The 18,707-nt window shown below is 36.8% G+C and overlaps 1 protein-coding gene across 5 annotated transcripts in view; it reads right to left on the bottom strand.

Moving 5' to 3' along the window:
* Positions 1-18,707, bottom strand: part of PIP5K1B (phosphatidylinositol-4-phosphate 5-kinase type 1 beta) — a gene marked incomplete at its 3' end in the record, with an annotated part of 99,326 nt that overhangs the window by 55,662 nt on the left and 24,957 nt on the right. For all 5 annotated transcript variants that reach the window (XM_079331212.1, XM_079331213.1, XM_079331214.1 and 2 more), the window contains 2 exons: positions 6,389-6,470; positions 5,619-5,687 (listed from right to left, as the gene is read on the bottom strand). In XM_079331212.1, coding sequence (XP_079187338.1) covers positions 5,619-5,687 — 69 coding nt within the window. In that variant the 5' untranslated portion in view covers positions 6,389-6,470. The remainder of the gene's footprint in view (positions 1-5,618; positions 5,688-6,388; positions 6,471-18,707) is intronic.

Raw genomic sequence — 18,707 nt, 5'->3', positions numbered from 1 at the left:
GGGAGAAACAGCCATCTGAACAGAAGCCTTCACTGGGTAACACTGCTTTGCAACCCTGCATCCCACAAAGTATGTGCCACGTGTTCATTTCCCTCAGCTACTATATATGGAGAAATCTGTTTTCATCTCCCTCACTATCCCACCCTTCACCCCTGTGGGACAATGAAGTGAATTGGCATAGAACAGCTACTACCCTGCAGGAAAAGTCTCAGTGAAATAAATAATTTTTTTTTTTTTAAAGGAAGAAAAATATTCATAGATCTCATTTTATCAAAATTGTTGAAGCCACATGGCTTATGCCAGATCTGAATTTTCTGCTACAAGTAGGGATTTGTTCTTCAGTTTTACTAGTTACAGTAAGTACCAGGAATCCACCTGCACTATCACATGCAAACATAGTTTATCTTTTCCAGACTTCTGAGAAGATATAATGTGCCACAAATTGTGTAAACTCTTAAGCCAAACCATCTAAGAACAATGCCTGTTGAAAAACAATACATCTTCTTCAAGCAACATTTGAAAAGAGCTCACTCAGAATATCAGGAAAGTTCAATTAGATTCAAGACATACATGTCATTATTGCCTAGTCCATTGCTCCTGCACTAGATCTGTCTTGTCTTTAAGTACCTGCTGTGCTTACAGTCTCATTGAAACAACACTTTTTGACACTGCTTCCACTGAAACTTCTGGATGGAGGTGGCTGCCCCAATCTCAGCATGCTTTCTGCTGATGACACATAATAAATCACAAATAGGGACATAAAAAGAGAGTTACAGATTTTAAGAAAATCCATTAAAATAACTAATCTTACTATTTCTCCACTACTTGTAACCATGGGTCAACTATGGCCACAGTAGCCCTCCAATCTTTGTTCAGCACACACTTCTCTCTAGCAAATGATTGCCCGTCTTCTGCAGGTCACACTTCATGAAGGTGGACTCCTGCCCATCAAGTGTGTATCTGTGAGAATGTTACAGGTCAGTTCAACTGCAATCTGAATGATTTTCTTATCCAAGCTGAATCCCATCTCCCTTCATTTTCCAAAACTGGATTCAGGTGACTCCATGGCTTTCAAATAATTTTCCTTGAGTTCAAACATTTATGCTTAAGCTTCAGTAGTAGCCATGAACTCAATTACTCTGGTTGTTCTATCCTTGAGAAAAAGAATTTGAGACCTCTGAGTTTGGATGTAACCATAGCCCCAGGAAAAGTCACTAAAAACAGTAATTTTAGTATCTTTGTAGATGTGTGCAATCTATCATTGAGGTCCCAGTGCAACAAAACCTCCAGTAGTGAAATTGTCATGTCTACAAGAAAAACTACCCTATCTGCAGGCATTAGATGCAGGGTATAAGTCAATGCTAAAAGTGATGGAGCAATGCTGCTTGCACACATTTGCAAACTCTAGCAATAGGTAGTTGCTTTCCTTTATCCAGGCAAATTTCTCTTGCTCCAGGCAAAGTGACTCATGATACACAGTTTTGAACAGGTTACATAAAGTGCTGGTAACACACTTAACAAAAGAGCTGCAAGGTATGTAATGAAAAGAAACAAACTCTAATTATACACTTGCATGGCAGCATTCAGAATAAACAAAGAGATTGTGGGAATCCATTAACAGATTTTCACAAGTACACATTTACATCTATTTTATTTTCTGGTGTGATTTTTCTTCTAGATCTCTAATGTGCCTTGACAGACCTGTCTGTGCCTCATTCTTGCCACCATCCCATTACTAAGAACCAGGATACTACTGAAATCTGATTTGACAGGGAGTGGACTCAGGGCTTGCATGATTGATGACATTGCAATGCAAAAACTGCATGTATGTCAGCAACTTCTCACAACAAAGTCTGCAAAAGAGGGTGTCTTGGGGTGACTTTATGATGCATGTATCCCCAAATCATCTGTTGGTGTCCAATACTGAATTCTGCAGTTTTAAGACTGGTTCCACGAGTGAGAGGGGAGAAAAATAGGTGCAAAGCTGTTATCAGAGACTGCACTTGCTCCCCTGCATTCTTCACACAGACCGTGTTGTCTGCAGTGGACCGCAGGAAAGCACTTCTTTTTGCCTTTAGTTAGTTTTCTGGCTAGCTGAGGCAAAGGAGTCCCCTGGACTGTTCATTTCCTTTTTTCTTGGAATTGTTTGAACCTGCTCTGGACTGAAAACCCAGAAGAGCACTGAGACCTCACAGTGGCCCATCAGGCCTCGCTTGGGCTGCAGCATTTCCCAGCACTGGAGGGACTGAGAACAGCTTGAGTGAGCTGGGCTGGGACCCACAGAGGGGACTGAGAACAGCTTGAGTGAGCTGGGCTGGGACCCACAGAGGGGACTGAGAACAGCCTGAGTGAGCTGGGCTGGGACCCACAGAGGGGACTGAGAACAGCCTGAGTGAGCTGGGCTGGGACCCACAGAGGGGACTCCTCTGAGTTTCTTAACTCCTTTGGAGTAGCAAGAGGTTTTGCTGTTTGGTGTTGTTCATTTTTGTGCTGCAAAGTGCTTTGTCAGTTAAATAAACAGCTTTATTCTCACTTCATTCTGAGGGAATATTTTTTCCCTGAACTATTTGAGGGCCCTCATTTGAAGTTTTCCTCCCAAATTTGCCCTAAACCAGGACAGAGGGAGAAAATAAAAAACTGCATACTCCATATGTCTATGATTGGATATGAATATCCCAGAGAAAGAAAGAACAGTCTAGTGACCTGATTTTTGAAAGCATGCAATGGAACAAATACCAGTCTCTCTTACTCTGTTTCTCTTTGACAAAAAATCTCACAACAAAAAAAACCCACAAACCCAACCAAACAAAAACCAAAACCAAAGGAAACACAAGACTAACGCAAGCTAATAATCAAATAAACTTCCCCTCGAAAGAACTGACCACAGTCTGCACTATTTGCAATTTCTTTGATCTCAGAGTTATTTTAATTCTCTGCCTCAAAAGCTGCATGGAACATATATCTGTGAAGTGTCTCTTTCATTAACTAAGTTCTTTGATCTGGGTGCCTGAAACACTTTATTGCTCATATTCACACTATAGATTTAACAACTTCTCTACATTTACAAATAGACAGAAAACTCATAAGTAGTTTCAGATTATAATGTTTGTAACAAATGCATGCAGCTGAACAGCTTAGCAGCCCCACCTTTAATAACATCATTTAAAAGAGAAACACCCTGCTTTTCAGAAGGGAGGAAAAAAACAACAACAGAAACAACAAAAATTTAAAAACCCCAAAACCAATAAACAGCAAGTTGTGTTCCCTCTTCTCTCATGACTTTGACGAGGTAATAACAGAGAATTAAAAGCCAGAAGACACTTATGTCAGACTGCAGCATCAGAAAAACTGAAAGCTAAAAAGAAAACAGTGGAAAGAAGCAGCATGATTCATAATAGAAATCATGCTCTGTCTTGGACCAGCTATGCATTTCAGAGTCTGAAAGGATAGGGTAGCAATGCTCATGCAAGCGCTTTCACAAGGCTGTAGAAATGAAAGAAATTTCTTGGAACTTCAACATGTTTACATTCATGCAGATGGCAGGTCAGCTGACTATTGTAGGAAATTGATGAGCTGGAGGTTTAATTAATTCAGATAAAGATGTTACCTACCATTATTTTAGCTGAGATGATAAAAATAATTTTTAAAAATTTCAATAATTGAAAATTCCAGAAAAAAACCTGATAGCCTTACAGACTACTTCTATTTCTGGGAAGTTTTAGAATGGATGAAGTCAGACGCGCTCTCCTGGAGATAGTTTGTTTTCACCTAACTCAGATTAACTTAAAGCAGTGAGAAACAGTCATTACTACAGAATTTGTAATATATGGATAGTAGTTATAACTAACTGAACAGATTGAGGAACATATGGAATATATTGCACTGCAAAAATTCTAGAGCTCAGAAAAAAAATTTTCCACTATAAACAAAATTCATGTTTTTTCGCCACAATGCAGAGAGACGTAATCTGTTTGGAAGCTCTGCCAAGGCCAAATATGCTAAAGAACTACAGGCCACTGCATAAGCCAAGGTACTGATCTCTGCTTTTGTAAGTTGAGAGACACAAGCTTCTACACTTCTATTATGTTAAAAAAAAAGAAGTGGTAGCCTCTAAGCAATGAGGTTTGCAAGTACAATCTGACTTCAGCATTGAATCAGTGTCTTGCCCAAGTGCTTCCACTGTGGTGAAGTAGGTTGGAGCAGAAACTGCCCAAAAGCTGAAAAGCACCAGATGAGGAAACAAGCCCTTCCCCAGCCCAGATCTCTGAAGAAAGTGGCAAAGGAAGTCCTTTTTCAATCAAGCAAGTGTAACAATACCTGACTGGAAAACTGTAAATGCAGCACTTGTGGACAATTTAAGACAGGTAGCTTCTGACTGCAAACAACCCTTCTACAGAGCAAGATCTCTCTGTAATTTACCTAAAACCATGGAATTAAATGATAAATTATATGCTTCATGAACACAAGTCCTACCTGGCTTGCCCTATACTCCAGACATATACTATTGATACATGACTCTGAACATACATTTAAAAAAAAAAAAGAAACAATATATGGAATATCTGAAAGAGGTGAGGATCATTCAATCATAGAGTGGTTTAGGTTAGAAGAGACCACCAGTGGGGTCATCTAGACCAAGATCCCTGCTCAAGTAGAGTCTTCAAGATTTAACAGAATGTGCAAAGTTTCAAAGGAATTTGGCTAAAGAGAGACATTGCTAAAAGTGAGGCATCAGGCAAATACATGCTACCAGTTAGCTCTGCATGGATAAATTTTGAGATCAAAATTTATTTATGTTTTATCAAACTTATCACAAAAAGAAGGAGCATGATGATAATAATTGGTAATAATGCTAAACTATTTGGGACATATGCAGCACAGATCTTGAACATAGAACAACTGAAGGTGTAATCATATGGAAAGGAAATAAATTGGCATAAGATACAGCAATTATTGTCAAAATAATGATCAAATTCAGTAGCTAACAATTTGGTCATGTAAATATATAAAGTAAAATTTGCATTTAGAGCTCAGCTTAGTTATCAAAATTGCTAATGGAACTAAATAATTCTGGTGACAGACAATCAGTATCATAAAAACAAACCTCCAACCACTATCAGTAATATCTAAATGAACCATTGATGCATGCTCCTATATTAAATATGTCCTCTCTTGAACATCTCTTTAAAAAAAAACAAAACCACTTGGCAAACAAATAGTGGTCTGTTTGGCAAAGTGCTAGAAAGCTGCTTTGCTTTTCAGGTTTGTAGTCTAAACACATCATATAAACATTCAAATCATTTCGAAGCTCAGTAAATTTCTTAAAGTGGTGTTTCAGCCCAGAGATGTATCTGCTGCTAAGAGCAAAGAATTTCTATCAATCTAGCAAGATAGTATACTTTAAAGCCGGACTGAACAAATTTTAAATAGTCAGCTCTGCAGTGGATAGAAATAACTTATGATTTCACAGACAGGATAAAGTAATTTCAAAAACCCTGTAGAGCATGTTTTTTTTTTCTTGGTTTTAGTCAGTTCTGAATTATATTCACATACAGCAGATTTGAATTACCAACATGAAGGCAAACACAAGAAATAAAAAGGTTGAAGGTTTTGTTTACCTTTTTATAAGTTTTCTCTTCATTTGGCTTTCCAGCAGTAACATCTCCATTTTCAGTAACAGATGACATCTAACAACAGAAGCTTAAGTTATAAAGAAGGCATTTGCTTTACAAAAGTAATTGTTCAGAAAAATAATATAATATATTTTAAACTTTTGCTAAACTCAAACTCTTCAGAGGACAGCACACTACCAAGATCAGTGACATACCTAGGATATTCTTGTATTTTCCATTCAGACTAAAAGGACAGCACTGAGCCAGGAATATGTCCTGCATATGACATATGACTCTGCTTCTTTTCCCCACGCCAGTATGGAATGAAATCTTGCTCCTCAGCCTACTGCATGAGATGTTCTTGAAAGTGGAAAACTATGAAGCTTGTGAGCCAGATACTCAGTGGCATGTCTCAGCAGAGTAAGGCCCTTAGCTACATGAATATGCTATATCTCCTTAAAGGAGATCACAGATTCACACAGAATTACAGAATATTCTGAGTTGAAGGGACTCACAAAGATCACTGAGTCCAATTCTTAGGTGAATGGCCCATACAGGATCGAAGCCACAGCCTCAGCATTATCAGCATCATGCTCTAACTATTTGACATTGCATCATATCACAGCTGTAAACCCATTCTAGACCAAGAATAAACCACTATGACAGAGATCACCTTGGTCAGACACTCTGTCTGCCAAAGTAAAGAAAACAAAAAGGCACAATGACAGTGTTCATTCTAGGTTTTACCAACGCTTTCACAACAGAATTATACTTACCCTTACGAACAACAGGACAGGTCATCTGGAGCTGAGAGTGAAGATCAAGCCATTCATTGGTGGTGTTAATGTTTTCCACAACCTATTATTAGAAAAATCTGTCATCACTATGCCTTTAACATATTTCCATCTTGAATAACAGCTGTAGATTTCGTTTTGCTACTATTCTTCAGCCCAAGCAAGCATTCAGCTACAAGTGATGCTTTCCAAGAATCATCTCAAATAACAGTGTTACTATACTTAGAACTTACTATACTTAGAACATATTATAACTTGGTTAATATACTTAGAAACTAGCAGTATTATGGAGGAGGAAATCAGTGCAGAGTAATTCCTTTTTGCCCTAGATATTTCATCTAGAGCTGTGGCACATGCAATTCTGCAATAAAACATTCATATAAAGCAGTACACATACATGCTCTGGATTATTATGTAATTATATGTGTTATTAATCTTATTGCTTTATAATCTCCAATCATTTATAAGAAATAGCTGTGGTGGTTTGGAAGACAGCACATTGAAAAGTCACAGGTAACAAATAAAAATCTCAGGATACCTCAAATGAGAAGAAAATCTCATTCTATCTTTAAGCACTACAAATAGCATCTTGTACATAACTAAAAGTTGGTTTTTTAAAAATATTCTCAGGCCTCATTCAGTGATTCCAATTTTTCACTAGTCTCAAGAGTATGCTTAACAAAAAAATGTGAAGGGAGACAATAAACAGAAATTTGGAGTTTCTGAGGAGAAAACAGTGCCTCCTTAGAAAAAAAACCACTTCTTACATTACGCATCAATATTTTCTTTTGCAGCTAACTACATTCTTCATTGTAGCCTCTTAAGTAATATGCCTTAATCAGTAATTCCTTCATTTGGATGTGCATCAGCACTCTCCTATCCATTGAACTCCTACTTAAAGGCAACAACTTAGTTTTTATAATTTGTAAAATTTTATGTCTGACTCACCTATATTCACATATTCAATATTAGTATTCACCCATGCTTGAAATTCTATCAGGACACATACAAAGGCATTAAGAACTTGCTAAAGCAACTTTTGTAGAAAAATAAATGTAATTTTGATTACTAGTAGAAGACATTTTAAATAACTGATAACTACATTAAAATACCTATTCCCACCTAAACTGGGTTAAAACATGTCCCTTCCCCACCCTTCACATACCTCCTAAGACTATTGAAACAATATGATGTTCCATTGCACACTAGACTTCTTAAATTAGGAACCCACATACTCAGCAAAACCCAAACAAATGCAACACGGAACCTTGTCCCGTCTCTGAGGGTCTCTTCAGGCGTGAGACCTCCCCAGAGAGGGCATGAAGGTGGTAAAAAGTCTGGTTCTCTCGGAGGCGCCGGCAGGAAAGCAGCTTGAGATGACCTTGTGTTGTTTTGGGGCTGTTTATTTATCTTATCTTAAAAATGTTTCTGGCAGCCCGGCACAGGTCCGCTCTGCAGGTCAACCATCGCAGAAAGGTCCCCTGGGAGGGCTGTGCCAAGGCCTTTATACCCTAAACTACGTATACAATATTTACAAATTCTCCCCAATGCCATGCAACCTCTTTACAATGTCCAGTTCTTTCCCCGTCCAATCTGTGATTCCCAGGGTGCAACTTCAGAATGGATGACATGAAGAAGAAGGAGGAAGAAGTCCATCACACCCAGGATCCTCCGCCTTGGCCACATGGCCCTTAATATAAACAATCTAGAAATCTACTTATACTACATTCTAATATTCTAATTTACACTCTACTCATTATTATTTTCTGTGTCTCTTCTCTCAATGTGGGCAGATTCTCCCAAGGAGCCAAATCCAGCCCCTGCAGCTCCTGGGCAGCACTCGGGGGTCTCTGAGGGGTCTGCCAGGGGGGTTTTTGCATCCCCAGAGGAGCCAGGGAAAAACCCTGGACTCCCACAGAACCTTTCTTTCAGTAAATTACCTGAAGAAAGCACTCATTCTAGGCATGGGAGAAAAGCCTGATTTTTTTTCCCAGCGCAGACAGACAAATTATTCAAGAATACTTCACTCAAGTGAAAATATACCCCTGTAATGCTGACCATGATAAGAAAATAGATAATGAGAGACCAAGTTCAGTAACTACCAAGTATAAAAACTCATACACCATAAAGTAGGTATTTTTTTCCTGTATGTGTCAGTTAATTTCCTAAAGGCATCTCAAACAGAATTATTTTTGTTCTAATGTTTTGAGAAACAGAACACACAGCTCTATCTTAACTGTGGTTGTGTTAAACAACTTTCAAAATTTGTGCTGTGACAACCATCTCTTGTTTCATTTAATGATTCTTTTTGCAAAGCAAGTATTATTTTGTGTACTTTCTTCTTGCCCTAGAGCTGCTGAAGTGGTACATGGTGCCTTCTCAAATGCTTTATAATGTGCAGAGCAACAGCTACTCTCTCAGTTCTGATGAAGTTTAACAGTTCAAAGACAGGTCACAACTTACAGTCTTAGTCCAGGCTAAGCTACAAATATTTGGTTTTTTGTTACCATGGCAGGAAACTACTGCAACTAAAGCACTGAATCTCTGAATGTACCTGGCAAAGAAAAAGCTCACAATAAAGACATGGCAGGTAGAGGAGGAAAACATTTCATTTCAAAAATACTGTAGTGTGCAGACTTTGGCTGGGTAAATGTTATTTTTTTCACAGTAGCTAATGTGGGGTTACATTTAGATTGATTCACCTATTAAACAAACAGTCTTTGTCTCAACCCCTGAGTTTTCTCACTTTTACCCTATTGAGTCTCTCCCCCATTCCATCAGGGGTAGTGAGCGAGCCAATATGTGTGGCTCAGTGGCTGGCTGGGCTTAATCCATGAGAGAAAGATGGCAGTAAAGATCTCCTCTCTGGCTTCCTAGATGCTATCCTACCTGATGACAAAGAGAAGTATTAAAGTACAGTAGGAGTTAAAGAATTTTTTCCCAAATACTCTTGAAGAGTCAACCTTTTGGTCATAAATCTTAGGTCCAGCAAAAACCTCTGTGATGTGTACAGTTTTTGAAACACAAGTTTGCAGCCTTCAGTTCCACCCTTCTGCTCCCAACACCTCTTAATCTTAAATGCAGGCTTTAAAAATACCATATGTATTCATGGTACACTTCAGGGAAAAAAAAGAAAAAAAGAAGTGTTTCACAGTTTAGTTTCTCGCACTGGAATCACAGAACCACATGCTTCTTAACTAACAAAAATTGCAATTTCCACTCTAGAACTACAGGGACACCTTTTAAATTTTTCTGATCAGCCAGAAGCCCACAATGTAAACACCACCCTGCCCACCACATAGCTGGCATTTTAAGAACTGAAATGACAGACAGCAAATGTGAGCTTCCTACCCAACTTTGATTCCTTGTTCTTGAATTTTTAATTCCATGTTCCTTATATAGCTGAAATGTATCTTTTACTAACAGCATAAGGTATTCATTTTTCCAGATTATAAATAACTATCTGTTTTTACACAACCTCAGTTGCTGAGGCCCAGCTCACATGAACAGGTATTGGTATTTACACTTGAACGGCCTCTCAGCTTAATTTCAAGTTAATATAGAATTCCCTATATCTTCAGTGAAAACCAACTTCCAAGAAAAATGCTATTGCTAGATTCCTACAGGCTCGTGCATTAATTTATTCAACCAAGAATCAGTTCTGCTTTCTTTCCATTATCATGAAAGCTTTTTTTTTTTTTTGAGAATGCTTTTCTTAGCAAATTTAGATAACTTTCTTAAACAAATCCTTTTTAAAAAGCACTAATAAAACATGCTGTTGAGGAATCACGCTCCAAGTAAAAGCAATGTGACTTTCCACTATATGTATGGCCTTGTTGTGATTGATAGTTAAAATCGAAATATTCTTCCTAGCTTTTCAAATCCTTGGGTATACTGCTGTCAGACTTCTGCAATGAGTTAGAAACCTCATAAAACAAAACATATTTATAACTTCTAACAGGTGTAATCTTTAATTTTAAGTATGAAGAGTAAAAACACAAGAAAAAACAAGATTAAATGAAGCTTTAAATTTTCCAGTGGGCAGAGGGAGAACACTAGAAATTAAAGAATACAAGAAACAATTATGCATGTTTAAGATTAATAATATACAAATAAAATAGATGGTATAGTGAAGATTTTTCAGTCTGAAACACACAAATGCATTTTCAAGAAACACTTTGGGGTTTTTATTTGTTTTTTTTTTTTTTTGCAAGTGGATGCATTGGGATGGAACACACAATTTTGGACTTGATCTAGAAACTTCATTCTCATAGTTCAGATTACCTATTTATTTAGCTGTTCCTTAATCCTTGAACAGTTCTCTTTTGCTAGGAGGACACAAAATCCTCAGTATGTGACAGGTGACTTCTCAGAAAAGCACAAAGAATCTTATATTAAATTTATACCAATTATACTAACTCAGAACCAGACAAAAAAAAAAAAGATTATCAGAATAGTAATTTCATCTGTCATAGGTAAGTGGGAATTTACACACCAAGACTGCACTCTTTCTTGATTGCATCAATTTGTCAGCACAACTTGTAAGGATGATGACAAAAATTTCTAGTCCTACAAACAGCATTTATAGTGAATTCCATTAAAAAGAGGAATCAGGTCAAATTCTGTCATAGCTCCTGTCTCCCCTCTCTTACTATTTTGACACAGCATCTTCTAACACAACTATGAAAACCCCGGTCATTTAATTACTGCAAAACTCACTTTTACTGGTGATATTTGTCCAGACATATTTGCCTTATGAAAGCTGTGAGAGTAGGTTTTAAAATCAGATCTTCAATTCACTAAAAGGACTTGCAGTTTTAAAAGGCAGCATTCTTTCACCAAACCAACCACATTACGGACAGCCATACACTGCCAGATTTCAGCTCTAGTGTGAAGCTGGAGACCTTTGTTACAAAAAAATTTTCCAGAAGGGGTAAATCTTCTAAGACAAAAATGCTCTACAATGTAAGAAATCCATGAATATATATTCATTAATAAAAAAGCTACTCTTTCCATACTTGTTCTCTTGTTTCCCCCACTCCAAGCTCAAATACCCAAAAATCATTAATGGTATTCTTGGAGCTACCTGAAGGCAGCTCCATGATCAAAAGGCACTATTAAAGCTAACTCACCTACTTCTTTGAAATTATAAAGACTTGAGTTCTTAGGCACTGAACAAACTTCTTTTGCAGATGATGCATTTATAAAGTCTCCCTCCTGTCTAGATTCTCTGCCAACTAATACAATTTGCATAACCGCACTGGATTTCTAAATTAAATCTCATCTTGTTTATTATTCCATAAAACTTGCTGGTCCTCTGGACCACTGTGAAATTCAGTTCACAAACTTAGGTCAATCAAAACTGTCAATAATTTTTTTTCCTACCCCCTCCAGTAAAATTTGAACAGTAGGATTATTTATCAGATTATTTGTAAATGAAGCTGTTTGGGACAAAAAAAAAATCCTCCGACACACATAAAAATTGGCTACATAAATCTTGTTCCCACACAAAATCCAACCAAAGATATCAGTATACTATCAGCACTGTTTTCAGAAGGCTTAAGAGGAAAATGTGTTAGCTTCAGATGAATAGAGGGACTTACATTGGTTTCATCACATTTTAGCTTCTTAAAGGAGCTTTTCTCCATGCTTTAAAACAATGCTGACTATAATTTTCATGGTTTAATTGCCTTCCTTCTGAGTTTACCAGACAATGAAGAGTGGTGTTTAGGAACCTGCAAGCATTGCTAGGCAGACTGCCAAAACACAGATCTAAAGAAGTGAAAGAAGTGTAATTTAATGCACAGAGTGGTGAAAGTAACAATACATCAAAGATATACAACAGCTTTCTCAAGAGTCATCACAAGTTAACCCCCTCTCCAAAAACCTTGTCTTTTAATGTCAGAGAACATTTTTTTCTACATGAGTGCTTGGGCATTTGTATAGCCTTCAAATAAAAATTGAGGTAATGTATGTAGCCACTCAGTTAGGAGAAAAAATATATATACAACTCAGTTCTCTATTTTTTTTATAAAATAATACTTCAAACACTAGTTTGTGGAATAGATTCACTTTGTACCACACAGATACACATCTAAGATTAAACCTGTATGCTCTCATATCTGAAATATCTGAGGAACAAAAGATATTATATATTTTGAAACTCACGTATCCTGAGAATGAAGCAAATATTTACATGTTCAAATGGACTCAACAATTATTAAAAAGTGATTAAAAAATTATCTGGCAGGGGGAAAAAAAGTATCATATGAATTTAAAGAAGGAGGGAAAATAGAAAAAAACCCCAAACAATTATGTCTGAAACCTTGTCAAGAGCTTCCAATTCACAATTGACTATGAAGGTTTTAAGGGTGACAAAGAAAAATCTTCTGTGTAAAATCTGTGGTAGTACTATTGTTACACTTGCAAAAACTGGAAAATGCTGTTCCTGCTAATTGGTGCTAGGATGAACAATTTCAGAGTGAACAGCTAAAAAAAGCAGATTAGAAATTGTGTAGCCTGCAGTGCTTGACAAGAAAAAACAACCAAACAACAAAAAATCAAAACAAAGAAAGCCCTGATTAATCTACCTGATTTCTTTTTTATTTTGCCCAAAAATAATAAGATGAAAATCAGAAGTAGAAAACTGATGGAATTCACAAATAAAGTAAAAGGGGAAAAAATTTCTTCTCATGGTCTTTGTAATACCATCAGGCCAGCACAAATGCTACAGTGAAAGCAGCAAGCAAAAACCAACACAAAACTGACATTTAGACTGTTCATCTGCTCTAAGTCGTGTCAGCTGTTCACATCACCTTTATTTACCTAGCTTTAATAACACACATTACTTTCAATGCCCTGACAGATCTCCTAGTCTCTCAGCAACTAATCTGAGCACAACACTAAGATTCTGATACTGTTTGATTTCTACAGTTGCCCTCCTCTCCTTCCTTCCTTCCCCCAGTTTCAGGAATATAGCACAGTATTTTAAAAATGTCATAATAGGAGTAGGATTTTTTTCTTAATTTGGTGGCTGGATTTGAGAAGTAACTTATCATACTGTTCATACTATAAAAAACATATGTTCATATTGTAATGCTTTGATTTACTGTAAAGGTCAGATCATCTATCTTCCTCCTTTAGCTTTCAGAATAGAAAAAATTAAAATGTAGAACATCAGAAAATAATGCCTCCATCAAAGTTTACAAATACTCAGAATATATCTGATTACCCAGAAGATTTGACAACCTACAAGAGTCTCTTCCTCTTCCATTTAAAGTGGTGCACTAACCTGTTCTTCAAGGTGAAACACATTATCATCGTAATACCCAGGATCACAGACTACCATTGTAATATGACAGGAACACAGCTACAACATCACAACTATAGCTACAAATCATATCCTTTGTTTAAAAATAATCTGCTGGGATTCTTTCAGATGGAAACTTTTTTACAACTATCCAAATGAAGCAGAAAATTGATTGAAGGAACTGAAGTCCTTGGAAACACAGCATACTGCGCTCCTTCAACGAAGTACACCGATTTTCATTTATAACTTCTGTATTTTGTGAATTCTGCATGTGACAGATCACTTGCAAGGAAGAGGTGGGTTAGCCTTTGTTCCTCCTCCATAAATTTCAAAATTCATGGCTTCATTCCAAGGGTCTTAAATCTATCTCACTGCTCTACTTCCTTTAGCCTACTTAACATTTACTGTCAAATATTGCGTCTTCTCCTCTCCCCAGAAGCACCTAAGGATCTCTTACGTCTTGCTAAACAGCATTTGTAAAAGGAGAGTAAACTCTCTACTGTGTACTAGACAGTGTTGATGTCTTAATAACTAAGGGACTTTTCCAAACCAGTGAGCTCAGATCAGCAATCAGAAAGAGCAAACATTTGATCTATGACATAACTGACGTCACACTGTGTATCTTGCAGAAACTGTTAACAGGCCCTCCTTTTACAAAGTGAAATGGCCTCATTAACTTCTCATTATTTTGTAACAGTCTGAAAGCATACTAAGCAAAAAGGCGTATTTGTATGTAGCCAAAGGAGACTTTTCAATTGCTACTTATGTTTTCACAATTCTGATTTCCTGTGCCAATAAGAGCATTTTCAGAAGACTAGCAAGCTTTCTCTAAAGCCATCTGGACTTAAAAATTAATTAAAATTGGCAAGATGGGGTTTTCTTTGAAATAACTGAAAGAAGGAAACATCTGCATGATATATACAACAGTATGCCATATAAGTTAGGGTAGTACCACAGTGAAGGGCGCAGGTAGAAGACTTGGCAGAGTCCAGAATCAGAGTTCTGCTCCTTTACTTTGGCAACTTTAATATAGTAATGGACTATTGTTACTAACACATACCAGACACTGCACTTTTGAGATAAAACCACCCACATAATGGATGCTGTCCAATAAAATATTGCAGCATGCTAAGACAAATGATTGACAAGGAAAGCAAAAGGCACAAGGAAAGGAAAAATTCTGCTACATTTGTCTTTGGTGGTACATGCAAAATAGAGTGACAGGGATCACATAATACTGAGGTCATGATTTTTTAAAAGGAAAGCATGGCAAGCTGCTTCACTCATATAAGCAGCAGGTAAGATCCATGGGGAAAGAAATCTCATGAAATCTCAAAAAGGAGATCAGTAAAAGTGTTGATTTCTAAAGGAATGATATAAACAGATGAAAATAATCCCTGGGTGGGGAATAGATATAAAAGAAGAATTTGGCCAATCCAAAAACTTTAGTAATCTAAAGCTCTAGAAATAGTCATTAGAGACAAGAAAACTACATCAAATGCACTTGGAGAAGATTAAGTATAAAAAGAATAGACTGAACATGGAAGATAAAAAGCAGAAAAGCATGGGACAAGTTACTTTGATGAGAAATATTTGTTATGTTTGCAATAATAAGAACTTCACAATAGTTGCATGGCTGTAGTTTGAAATCTTAAAAGGAGGTCAACCACACTCAAACTGCTAGGCAAACATAACTTTACAACAGAGGTGGAAATAAAAAGTGGTAATAGGAATTATTTGCTTTAAAGAACATTGAGACTTTTGGGTGGACAACAAAAAAGCAGTGGTTAAAATAAATTGTATGCACTAAAACAGATGGCATAATTTGTGCATCACTTCTGCACAGGTAACTCATAAATGATACACTATTGGAAATTTTTAGGCCATTTCCATATTAGCATGCAACTAATCACAACAAATGTTGCAGAAGGATATGTCATGGAAACACTGAACTCAATGAATGCATGAGTGGATTGTTATGATCTTTAAGTTCTCTTGCTTTCTTCCCCAGTATATATGTGAGTATAACTTTTGTACATATAACTTTTAATGAATGCTGGTTCAGTAAAGCTGTTCCTCAGTCAGGCTATCTAAGAAATTCAAGTATTTCAAAATCCCATTTTTGTCTCAAATTGAAGGCCATTCCATACAGCTGCAAACAGATAGTTGAAGAGTAGAAGACATTACCCTGGAAGATGTGACAGGTAATTTTGATTGATTAGACTGTTTAAAAAGTAGTTGATTCTACCTTGAAGGAAGGAAAATATCTAGTTATTGCATGACTCCTGGTTTCCATTGAATCACTATGTATCACTCAGACTGGATATCTGCAACAATTTCAGCTGGTCCATGCTGGTGCCACTGCAGTCCTGCCTTCCAAGCATTTGATAGCATTGTTATTACGCAACTGCCATACTCCTGTCCCAAGAGAACTCATCTAGACAATTAAACTAACAAAAAGTAACCTACCAAAGAATATTAACTGTAATGGAGCTCCTTACAACAGCTTTATGGTCCCCCTAAAATGAAAAAGAAACCTGTGAGGGAACGAGGAAGGTACTGAAACCTGTTAGATGCTTGATCCATGATGGAGGGGACACCAATTGTCTCAGTTGTTTCAATCACTTGCATACTTTCACAAAACCTCAGAGTCCCCAGTCCACTGGTGATGATATCAGGAAACAAGACTGAGAGAGAAAGAAGAGTTAGCAGCGCCTGACAGGCTAGGCAACAGGACCTGAACTGAGTTCAACACTAGCTTGAAGGAAATAGAAATGCACAGCTGAGATTAGATTCCCAAATGTATATTCATACTGCAATTTGGTTTCCAGGTGCCTAGCTGGTATGAAAAATAAAGTCACTCAAGAATGGGTATAGAAGAAGGATGTAAGCACCAAATTCAAAAGTTGTGTATAAATTCAAGATGAGAGATACTGTAATTTACTCTATTGAGTAACAAAATCTATTACCACCAATTAACCCCCCACATACTATTTTCCTTTAGGAAAGCTAAAACCACAATTAGTAGAAGTTTTCCTTGGCCCCCTACAACTTAATTTTGGTTAGCATTTAATAGAAAGCTCACTTAACTCTTGAAAAGAATTTGAAAATAATGTCTTGTACCTGCCTCAGCAGAGAACAAATCCCACATCACCATAATTCCTTTGATTAAATTAAAAGCTCTCAGTTTCCTACAGAGAAGAAGTTCCTCAGACACATTTTCAAAATCCCTCACAAAAATATAGAAAAGGAAACTATTATCCCATTTTATTAAATGCCCTATAAAACACAAAGCTGTAGTCTTCTTGGTTTAAAGGAGCTCTATAACATTTTAAACCACAGACAAAGCCTCAAGGGAGAAAAAAAAAAACAATTTCAGAAGCTGCATAGGACAAAAAACTCAAAAAGACATTATTAATACACTAACAAGGATTTCTGAAATTAATTCAGTAAAGAAGTGCTCAGTGTGTAAGGAAATAGTGCTATTTGACATAGCTCCCGTCATCAAAAGATGACATATTTTACAGCCACTAGAGTAGAACTGCAACATGGGAGCCAAAAGAATTGTAAGAATTTTTATAGTTATTCAATTCACTGACTGGAATGTGGCTGCTTAAAAGTAAAGTTTACTACTGCCCTTATACTGCCATATATTTCTGTTGATGCCAAGATGATCTTTTGCCTTTTCTTTTGTATACATTTTATACAACTTTTACGTATCCTCAGTATTTCTTAGCATACATACTTGTAATTCCTTAAGTCTGATAATTTAGCATAGTCCTAACATTTTGTTAGACCAGGAGACCAAACATCCTAAAAGCCTTGTAGAAGGAGGCCAGAAAACCCTACACTGCCTTGAGAAATCAAGGTCCTCTCTAGAACATATCCTATAAACTAGAGATTTGGCTCATCCAGGAGGGAATTCCCTGGGATGGGAGGTTATCACACTATTGTTCCAGGCCTCCCATTGGGGCATCCTTGTTAGATATGCCAATTTTGAAGGTCTACAAATTGTATACAAAGTCTATCGTGTGCATTCCACCTTATTAAAGTGATGCACCAGTAAGGATCCTTATTAAAACACTGAAGTAAAAACCCCTTATCCCTTAACTATGTCTGGCTCTCAGTTTTTTAAGATCAGGATAAGGCATCACTGTTCTCCAAGCCCTGTCTTGAATGAACCGATCAGAATGGACAAGTGACAACTTTTTTTTCCCAACAGTATGCTTTGGCACTCAGGTGAATTATGAGCATATCTGCACTGCAATATACAGATCCAAACCACATCAACTACCCTACTGACTTCAAGCAACGTGGTAAGAAACATGTACAGTCATTTTAAGGTAGGGACACCGAGCCACAGAATTTTTAAAAGGCAATATAAATGCTTTCAAATAAACCTTTAAAAGTAATTATTTCCAGCCAAATTACATAAACAAATTGTTTTCCAACAGTTTTTCACTTGCCAAACTAAATTGAAAAACCTGTCCCTGAACAGTTTTGGCAGCAAGAGAGCAAAATGAAGTCATTACTAGATGTTTTTGCCAATTCTGAAACACTCTATTATTATTCAGAGATTGTTGATACTCCACATATAGTTGCACCACTTTGAACATTTTTGTATTAAAAAAATGCAAGTTAACAAACAATATAGAAGCATCACCACAGTCTCTCTCCAGGAACTTCTTCACAAAGAACTAGTTGAATTTCTTTATATAACCTAGCTAGAAATATTACAAGAAAATTCAAAATCTTAAGCTATCACTGTAAGTCAAGAACACATCTTCACATAAAATTAGCCTTTTCAATTTAGAAGTGTCCATGTACACATGAACAGGACTTAAAACAAAAAGAAGACAATTTATGTTGCTGTGAAAGGGTTACGGAGTGGCGTAAAAAACAGCAACATGACACTCTCTTGCTTGGTGCAGGAAAGAGCAAGAAAGAGCAATTTATTGAAGGAAGCCATTGCCTTAAATAAAGCAGTTCATG

The sequence above is a fragment of the Erithacus rubecula genome (assembly GCF_903797595.1).
Source record: "Erithacus rubecula genome assembly, contig: SUPER_Z_unloc_2, whole genome shotgun sequence".
Classification (NCBI taxonomy): Eukaryota; Metazoa; Chordata; class Aves; order Passeriformes; family Muscicapidae; genus Erithacus; species Erithacus rubecula.
Note: the sequence above shows the minus strand (reverse complement) of the source record. Positions and strands in the feature narration are given on the sequence as shown.